The sequence below is a fragment of the Larimichthys crocea genome, chromosome XXIV (assembly GCF_000972845.2).
Source record: "Larimichthys crocea isolate SSNF chromosome XXIV, L_crocea_2.0, whole genome shotgun sequence".
NCBI lineage: Eukaryota > Metazoa > Chordata > Actinopteri > Sciaenidae > Larimichthys > Larimichthys crocea.
In genome coordinates this window covers 4,171,790-4,181,789 of record NC_040034.1, presented here as the reverse complement: position 1 = coordinate 4,181,789, position 10,000 = coordinate 4,171,790, and the positions used below count along the sequence as shown (strand labels likewise).

Here is a 10,000-nt window from a genome sequence, read left to right as displayed (position 1 = left end):
TTTAATAATGCATCAGACAGTTCTTCAGTGGTTTCAATCTCCTTAGTTGTGATCTTTGCTTGATGCAGGTCAATAATTTGACCCTTCTGAAGCTGATGAACATCCTTTCCTTGAGCAGATGATGTATCTTCAGACATGGTTTAAGAAATGAGAAGTTACTCGCAGCATCAGCTGCGTTAAATCACTGCACAGAAATCATCTGATGGAAGATTTACAGATTCGCTTAGTGAAATCAAGGCGCTGTATCAAACTCACATTAAAGAATCTGGAACAAACACGTTTGGTATTTCTTCTTGAAATGTAACTTCTGTTTATTTGCTGTTGATCTCGTGAATGTCGTGAATCACACACAGACGTCAGACTTCAGTCCTGCAGGTTTTTTTTTATTCCTCTTTGAGACAAAGACAAAAAAACAAGTTTCATTTTGCATAACAGTAGTACAGCAGCAGCGGCCGAGGGTACAAAACGCTTTTTTTTTTTTATATTTCAGTGTAAAAATAACTCTACTCATACCTCAACACCTGTGCCGTCCTCTTGTAGTGCAAACGCTTCAAATCAAAGTTAGGCACATGATGGATACGATACGATCGCAGTTCAATTACACTTTCAGTCCTGACGACGTTTTCCTGTTCGTGACGATGACAGGCGAGTTTAAAGAAGCGGGAAAAGGGCAGTTCGACTTCCTGTCTGTAGCCGTTAAACGTCGGATGAAGCTTGATTTAGAAAAAGAATAATAAACTACGTCGCCGACAGGATGAAGATTATCTGTCAGCGTTCTCGACTAAGTGCAACAGAGTTTAATACTATGAAAAAATCATTACATTGCAAGCTGTGGTCCCAAGCAGCGATCACGCCTAGTTGATGCTTTTGCTTGTAAATATCTGAGCGAGCGTTTAAGTGGCAACTTGACATCTTTCTACTCTTAAAGAAAAATAAAAACTAGCTCAAAATAAAGTACAAAGTAAAATATTTACCAGATTTACATATTTTACAAATAAAAAATAAATATCAGCTCTGTTCTTTTTTTTAATCTTTACGGTTCATCCAGAAAAATAAAGGTACAAAGAGCGACCGTCGTTCTTCTCCAACTTAACACAGTGCAGCTTATTCTTTTAAACAAGTGTTCCTCCGCCATCAGGACGCCAGCACGCCTTGGCGGATGATGTCGGACCCGTAGCGCCGCCCGAGAGACGAGTCGCCCCTCAGCTGGTGGGAGTGGCATCGCTTCAAGCAGGGCTCCATCTCGCTGTCGCCTGGTTTGGAGTCGGAGGCGTAGCCGTCGTTCTCCGTCCCCGCGCGGTGTCTGGTCCTCGGGTACGACGGCTCGGGCGTGTTGGTCAGCGGCCTCAGCAGTGGTTTGCGGTGCTCCACCACCTCCTCCTCCTCCTCCTCTTCCTCTTCCATCATCGGCCTCTCGCTCTTCTTGGGGATCCTGAACCTGCCCCAGCCCTTCAGGTGTCCGGGCACAGGTCTGCTGGGCGTGTGCGAGCCGTTGGCGTGGGTTCTCCTCAGCCAGCCGTTGGCTTTGGTGGCGGCGGCGGTGTCCGAGACGACGGCGGCGGCTCTGTTGAGTTTAGCGTCCAGAGAGACGGGGCTTCTTCTGGTCATCCCTTCGTCCGTGAAGTAGTCGTCGGTGTCCGAGTTCCTGATGTCGACCAGCCTGATGGAGACCGTCTTCTCCAGATGTTTTGACCCGTACCTGTTCTTCACCTGGCTGGGGAAGCTTTCCATCACGTCGCTCCTCCTCTTCCTCCTCCTCTCCTCTTGCTCGTGGTCGCTGTCTCGTTTCCGCCTCCCCGGCGCCTCGTGTTCCTCCCTCCTCGAGCTTTTCTTGCTCTCGGGTTTGTGCAGCTTGGCCGCGGTCGTTTCCTGAACAACTTCTGGCCTGTGAAGCTTCTCCTGGCTGATCTCCGAGGTTTGGAGTTTGGCGTCGCTCGCGGCCTCGGCAGCTGCCGACTCTCTCGTTCGGGAGCCTTTACTGTCTTTTGTCTCCAGTGGTCTGCTTGGATTGTCCTTCCTGTGAGTGTGCAGGGAGTCGGAGAGGCCTTTCCTGTCTCCGCTTCTCCTTTTGTCCTGCTTTAAAGAGCCGCGTTTGGTTTTCAGTCCAGAGTGGCTCCAGGAGGAGCGAGACTGGGAGTCCTGAGAGGATAACCAGCCCAGAGAGAAGAGCTTCTCCAAGTCTTTAGTCGAGGGGTCGCCTGCAGCAGACAAGTGAAGGTAAGTGTGACATCTTTCTAAGAAGTTCTACTGACCTGGAATCATCTTGTCTCGTCGACTCACCTGTGAGCAGCTCGTGGTCGATCAGTCGGACCTGGTGCTGGAAGATCTGCTCCTGGACTCTCCACAGCGAGCGCTTCATCTTCTCCCTCCGAGTCACCATGTAGGTGAGGTTACGAACCTGAGGAGCGACAGCAGCTTCTTTAGACACGTACAAAGACACAGCTTTACCTTCTGAACCTCAAACCTCTGACTGGCTTCATGTGGGGCGTGAACTCTGCTCTCCCGGGTCAAAGTCCTGCGTCAGAAACGTCCTACAGACTCTGACACTTTGTTTCATGTCACACCATTTCCTCGAGGCCTCGTCAAACGTCAGATTTAGTCGTTTTCTCCTCGTATGATGTGACGTTTAAATGAAACGAGAATATTTTGAAGTGCTGCTGAACCAAATGTGCAAATCTAGGTTTACAATCTACGTACCTGATTATATTTATGATCTGAAGCCTCCAAACATTTAGAGTTTATCTGGCTCACACTTTCCTTTCTCTTTCTTTTATTTTGAAATAATTTTGAGCATGGCTGCACAAAAGCTCAAATATTGAAATAAAGCTGAGAACAAAACTTCGTAAACCTCGCACAGGTGGGAGGCTGTCTGATGGTGTACAGGTGGATGGTATAAAGTTTGAACTCTGAATTTCTCGTCTATTATCTACAAACAAGCAAACTTTTGCGCTCTCTGACTTCATGAACATTTATTTAAACTCTCTTTCATCAGCTCCTCCTCGACATCTTTCCCTTCCTGCCTCTGCTCCTCCCGCTGCTCCTGCTGCAGTAGAGACCTACCCTCTCCAGGTCCTGACGGAGGTGCGTGAAGAGCTGCAGGCGTCGCAGCAGCACCTCCTGCTCGCGGCGTGCCAGGCTCTCCTCCTCGTCCTTCTTGGGCGTGAGGAGCGGCTGGTTGAAGTTGGCTTTGCGTTTTAGCTTCCAGTACTGGTAGAGGAAGTCCACCACCTCCGGCGGCAGCTTCAGGTGACTGGCCACCTCCTCCACCTCCACGAACTGGTAGAAGTCCTCCTCCATCGCCTCCAGCTTCAGCTTGCGGAGGTTGACTCTCTTCTCCTGCTGGCGGCTGCTGAGCCCCTCCAAGTCGCCCGGCGCTCTGTTGATGAGCTGAGGAGCCACGTAGGACGAGGAGGAGGAGGAGGCAGCGTCCTCCTCCAGTCTGACCCGGCCTCTCCTCTTCCCCTTCTTGTCTCTGGCGCTCTCCTTCTCCTTCTCCTCCTCGCCTCCTGAGTCTCGGTCCCTGGACTCGGTGCCCTCGAGCCCGGAGTGTTTGGGGCAGTAGGACTTGAACTTGACCTCGTCGTCCTCGGTGAGGATGGTGTTCATTTCAAGGCTGGCGTGGAGGCCGCACGTCACGTGGAAGGCAGTCCGGCAGTTTTTTGCTGAGCACTGCAAAGACAAAGAGACGCCGTTAAACACTCGGAGTCACGTGACTCATCAGGAACTCTCACTGGTTAACCATTGTTGTCTCATATGTAAATAAAGATGTTTTATTGTGGTACACGACCTTCCCGTAGTGAATCTATGAAACGTTTTTTAATTAAATTAAACTCAGACGTCGCTGGAAAGTTTAAAAGAAGTTTTACATTTCTTTCAACATCATCCTGATACATGCATAAATAGTTCAACGACTCGTGACTCCACCTGTATGCACGCTCCGGTCTTCTCTTTGCACATGCAGCAGATCAGAGCCCATCTGTTGCTGGGGATTTGGGACACGTTGGTGATCGGCTCCATCTTCTCCGGATTCCCGATGCTCACCTGCACGGCAAATTTCACATTCAAACCGATCACGTGTTGTTCGAACGTTCAGCGACTGAGCAGGAATAAAACCTGACATATTCACTCAGGCTCCTGGTATTTCCTTATCATGTGTTCTGATTATTAAATTATGTTTTATGAGTTAACTACATTTTCAAAATGAATCATTCTGCATAAAAACACTGTGGGGATTTCATCTTCACCTCTGGAATCCACAAGGCACAGCTGACGTGGACCCACTTGGTTCCACTTCGTGTCGGCTTCATGGCGCCGCCCTTCTTGGGACACAACTGGCACTTTGGCAGGATGCCGAGGGCGCAGATCCGGCACAGCCAGCTGCCCTTTGGGACTTTCTGGATGCCGTAACACGCCTGGAGGGAGAGCGAGAGACGCAGACACAGGGCGGCTCAGCTTCCAGGCAGCAAGCAGAAATCAATACAGCGGCAACAAATGAAGTGTGTGTGTGAGATCTGAAATATAAGAAGCGTCCTTTTCATTTTGCTTTTTGCTGCGGCAAAACAATCGTCAGGCGGACGAGTTAAGTCTCTCAGTGCCAAGTCATCGCGTGTCTGACCTGGTGGACGCAGATGTTGCACTTGTCGCAGAACACCATCTCGTTGTTGTCCTCCCCGTCGGGCGACTGGCAGACGTCGCACACGACGTCCTCGTCGTACTCGATGCCGAGCCCCTCCTCCGTCTCCATGGCGTGCGTCATGTTCTCGTAGCAGCAGTGCTCGAACTCCTCCATCACCCGCTCCATGGTGATCTCGTCCAACGGCGGCATGGCTGGAAAAACACGGAGGAGTTCGTGCTCATGTCCAGTTCATAATTTTCACATCAAAATGTTCTTTTCTCTCCGCCTCTGTGTCGGACATTTTGGAGATAACCCGCAGTGACGACGCTTTAATTACATGTTTGACTATGAAGTTTACTCTGAGTCATCGGAGCAAAAATACAGCACGGAAAAAGATGTCGAAGCAACTCTGAGCTGCACTCGGGCAGAAAAGCTGATAAAAACATCACCTGACTTTAAACCTGCAGTTTGGGACGATAAAGTAAATTTGATACTTTTTTATTTACAGAAATGTTGGCTGAGAAGAACAGTCATCAGTCTGAGTAAAATATTCAACCAGAGAATCTTTATCTGTTATCTTAACATCAATATTATCTCTGTCCTCTCAACGAGCTTTAGAGACGTGGATAAATCAGATTACAGAGACAGTTACTCCTTGGACAGGTTCAGGTTTCAGTTCGTAGATGCATATTCCTCCGCGACTCACCCATCTCTGCAAACTCCTCGTTAGTGATCTGCAGCCAGGCCACGTCTTCCTCGTTCAGGTCGTAGCGGCACATCCCCTCCGCCAGCGTCCGGATGTCCACGTAGCCCAGCGCCTCGGTGCCCGACGTCCGGATCAGCTTCTTTGGCCTGACGAACATGACCTCCTTTCCTTTCTCCGCCAGCACCCTGCGCGACACATTTCAGTTTGACAGGCGGCTTTTTAGATCAGAATCAAGTCTGCACATTGTCCTCACAGAAGTCATAAATTTAGGAGCTAAAGGTTTTATTTCTCTAACTCACTGTGACAAATCAAACAGTCGAGCAGACGCCTGCAGTACGTGACCCAACATGTTTGTTTGACTTTCACGGTCTGTTTTTTACCTGGCGACAGGCTGTGGGATGGACTGGGGGCTGACGGGGACCTGGACTCCCTTCTCCCACTCCTGCCTCCACGGGTCGGCGAGGACGTAGTAGTCCTCGGGGTTCAGCTGGTACGAGTCGTGCACTTTCATGGCAGTGATCAGGTCCGTCCTGAAAACCTGCAGCATGAAAACATGAAATGATTACGGCACCGTAGTAATATGATGTTTACAGATCATATGTGTTTATATGCTACATATACTACTACTACTATACTTCTAAAAATACTTGTTTCCATGGAGACAGCACAGAGTGTATCAGTGTTTGTTCAGGGTTTAAAAAAACGACCACGTTGTGCACAGACAGGCAAACAGGAACTGGCCAATCAGGATCCTGCTTAGTCACTGTTTTGCTTTGATTTGATTGGCTCTCGGGGCGGAGGGTGTGTACAGTGGCCTGCAGGGACCAAGTCCACAGACTGTGCATTAGATAACAGCTGGTGTGTTTCCATCCCCGCGGGCACACTGACTAACGGAGGATGAAACTAATGAACGGAACAAATAAAGTCCCAAAACGTGAATTTAAAAAAATAATGAACTCACAAACAGACAACAGAAGAGGAGCTTATAAACTATGACTCATGTGTTTATCGTGATTACTTAAGGTGGACGTACCTCCGAGGGTTTCTGCCCGGTCCCCCTCCTGTGCTGTGACGAGTGTTGGGACCAGCAGGTGGAGTTACCTGAAGGAGAAACACCACAGAGCGTCAAACACGTCGACATTTCATCTGCGTCTGTCGCCGCTCTGACAAACATCTTCACGTCGTCTGAAGGCGAACGGAGTTCCCCCCCAAAGAGAAAAGACGTGCGGCTCATTTGAATAGTCAAAACGGAGCAACTGACAGTTTCTGGTTTCAGTTTCATTTCTTTCTATGCACTAATTTAGAAAACTTACTGGCGGCAGCAGCAGATATCCATTTTCACTCCGTGTGGGAGCTCAAAATCCTGAAGGACGGTTTGGTGAAAGAGTTTAAACGCTCTGAATCAGAGCTCAGAGAGCTCGGGGTTCGTTTTAACAGCAGATGGATCAGATAGAGGTTCATCCAAACAGTCGCGGGGAAGCGTGTCACTCACCCCAGCTGAGGTTTTTGTGGAGGATGAAGGAAACTTTCTGAAATTGTTGACTGAGCTCAGTTTTGAGTCTGTCTGCCTGACCTGCCAGGACGTCTTTAAAGGTCCATGCACGCCTCCTCCTGTCCCTACTCTGTCTCCTGCTCCTCAAACCACAGGCTTTCCTTTCCTTCTCCTTAATCTTTGTCCGTCTGCTGCCCTTCTTTCTTTTTCTTTCTTTGGGTTTCCTTCCTGTGCATCAAGTACACATTAGCTGACAAGATAGTGACAGAAACAGCTCAAATTTTAAAGATACCGACTCGTTATCTTCATGCAAATTTAGACTTTGTGGTATTGAAGCGTCAAAGTTGGCACTTTCACTTGTGACATTAAGGAAGGCGGCAGAGGAAGCGCCGCGCTGACCTCATTGGCGTCTATATTTGGAGCTGGTATGAACGAGTCGGGACGGACAAAAAAAGTTTGCTTACTTCCATCGTCGGAGTCGTCGCTGCTGCTGGGGTGCCTGTTTCTCTTCATCGCTGTCGTCTGTCTGCGGAGCTCCGCTGTAATGACACTTCACCAGGCAGAGGGAGAGACGAGAGACACAGCTGTGATTAAAGAAGTGTCAACATCCGCGAGGAAGACACGCATGACACTGCGGCACATATACAGATGTTTGCATTGATGCACGGGTTCACTTCATAACACAGTTATGTATTTATCTTCTATGCAAACGTTTAATCTCTCTGTGCATATTTAAATTCATCTCAGGTTCATTTTAATGTATGGATGCTGTTATAGGCTCATTCTAATGTATGTTTGCATGCTGCTTACACATTATACATCACACTGTATAATAACCAAATCAACACTGCCAATCTGCTGTATATACTTTTGCACAATATATCTTATTTACTGCTATTTTGATATTTTATTATGTAAAGTTTGTTCTTTATATTTTTATTCTTATGTTGTCTATCATCACTGTGTGTAATGCTGCTGCTGCACTGTAATTTAAAGTATATCTATTTATCTGCTGCTAATGTATGTAATGCATGTTTCTCTATATTCATCTCCTCTACCAGAATAAAGCAGATAACAGGCCAAAACAAACTGGACACAAGTGTTTTCTTGCAGGTCTGACAGCACACACCGGATGGTGTGTAACCTGCAAGTTACCTACAAGTAACCTACAAGTTACCTACAAGTAACCTACAAGTAAACTACAAGTAACCTGCAAGTTACCTACAAGTAACCTGCAAGTTACCTCGTGTCCCGTTTGTTTTGGACCTACAAGTAACCTGCAAGTTACCTACAAGTAACCTGCAAGTAACCTACAAGTAAACTACAAGTAACCTGCAAGTTACCTACAAGTAACCTACAAAAGTTACCTACAAGTAACCTGCAAGTAACCTACAAGTAACCTACAAGTAACCTGCAAGTAACCTACAAGTAACCTACAAGTAACCTGCAAAAGTTACCTACAAGTAACCTGCAAAAGTTACCTACAAGTAACCTGAAAGTAACCTCGCGTCCTGTTTGTTTTGGACTTGCAAGTTACCTACAAGTAACCTGCAAGTAGCCACATGCAATGCAAACTGAGCTCAATAACAACAACAACAACAAGAAGAAGCTGCAGATATCTCCGAGTACTAACCTAACTAACCTGTTTGTGACTAACTAGCTGCAGGAACAGCTGACTGTTCCCACGTGACAGCACAGGTGACGTCACCTCTGTCACACCTGCATGTTTTGAACAGGGCGGCGTTAGCCTGGTAGCTGCTACTGTTATGCAACACACACGGTTCCAGTTTGAATGTTGTTCATGACCTGGATGTTTTTTTTAATTATTTTTAAACGCTGCTTTAAATAATCACTTATTTACAACCAGACTCACATCCGGCGGGTTCACGCAAACATATGCGTGTTTTCATAACCCCGCACGAGCTGACGTTAGCCACCTCGGCTAGTTAGCTCGAGGCTAACGCCTATGTGAAACCAGCATGTAGCATGTAGCATGATGCTAACCGCTGCCCCCCGCGTTCAAACCCCGCAGCTTTGCCCCGCAGCTGTCTCTGTCAGAGGTTAGAGGTCAGACTAGAACTACCTGAACCGCAGAGACCTGCTAACTAACACGGCGGTGCTGTGGCGGTGCTATCCGCGCAGCTAGCCCCGCCAGCGGGACACGCCGTGCGGCGGCTCCGCCGAGCGAGCCCCTGGCTGGGGTTAATCTTTGGCGCCATTTTAAATGACGATGTCGCTGTTTTTCCTCCAGCGCCACTAAAATAATTAAACTCCTTTAATAAATACGAATAAAAGAACCGTGCGGAGCGAGAACAAAGTGGACGGTACGTACAGAGCACGCCGGGCCGATGCACGCCGGGGTTTGAGTTTGAAGCGAGCCGCAGTTTGAGCCGTGAGTTCCGCTTGACCCGCATTCCACATACACAAACACGGAGCGGCGGGGAGGAGGTTACCGAGCCCGGGCTGCGCTGCCGCTGCAGGCCGCTGGAGGGCGCCAGAAAGCCCGACTCGACTGATCCAAACCCGGATTAAAAGAATCAGACAGACCGGAGAGCTACCGGAGGAAGAGCCGGGTCCTCATGGTTCCGTTCAAAGCGACCACACGTTGCCCGGCTGCACGTTTGACTGTCAACAACAAACACTAACACAATGTGTGTGTGTGTGTGTGTGTGTGTGTGTGTGTGTGTGTGTGTGTGTGTGTGTGTGCATGACGCAGCGACCTGACACACACACACACACACACACTGCAAGTAAACATCTTTATCTATTAAAGACACACACACTGAGAAATGAGTCACACACACAATGATGGAAGGTTTCATGCAACAAACACACTTTGTTATTTATTAATGTCCTTTAAAACAACAAACACACTTACTGTTATTAATGTCTTTTAAAACAACAAACACACTTTGTTATTTATTAATGTCTTTTAAAACAACAAACACACTTTGTTATTTATTAATGTCTTTTAAAACAACAAACACACTTTGTTATTTATTAATGTCTTTTAAAACAACAAACACACTTTGTTATTTATTAATGTCTTTTAAAACAACAAACACACTTTGTTATTTATTAATGTCTTTTAAAACAACAAACACACTTTGTTATTTATTAATGTCTTTTAAAACAACAAACACACTTTGTTATTTATTAATGTCTTTTAAAACAACAAACACACTTT

At 47.3% G+C, this 10,000-nt stretch overlaps 1 protein-coding gene across 11 annotated transcripts; it reads right to left on the bottom strand.

Moving 5' to 3' along the window:
- Window positions 1–362: 362 nt before the first annotated feature.
- jade1 (jade family PHD finger 1) lies at window positions 363–9,482 on the bottom strand. 11 transcript variants are annotated; one of them, XM_027274727.1, is made up of 12 exons: window positions 9,361–9,482; window positions 7,278–7,363; window positions 6,895–7,041; window positions 6,355–6,422; window positions 5,702–5,859; window positions 5,322–5,506; window positions 4,616–4,827; window positions 4,245–4,412; window positions 3,925–4,041; window positions 3,061–3,669; window positions 2,281–2,398; window positions 363–2,198 (listed from the first exon to the last, which is right to left on the bottom strand). In XM_027274727.1, the coding sequence occupies exons 2-12, from the start codon at window positions 7,324–7,326 to the stop codon at window positions 1,135–1,137; spliced, it is 2,895 nt and encodes a 964-aa protein (XP_027130528.1). In that variant the 5' UTR covers window positions 7,327–7,363; window positions 9,361–9,482; the 3' UTR covers window positions 363–1,134. The 11 variants fall into 11 exon arrangements, with proteins under 11 accessions (XP_027130528.1, XP_027130526.1, XP_027130525.1 ...); XM_027274725.1 differs by having other exon boundaries at window positions 9,372–9,470; XM_027274724.1 differs by having other exon boundaries at window positions 9,146–9,466.
- Window positions 9,483–10,000: the final 518 nt, after the last annotated feature.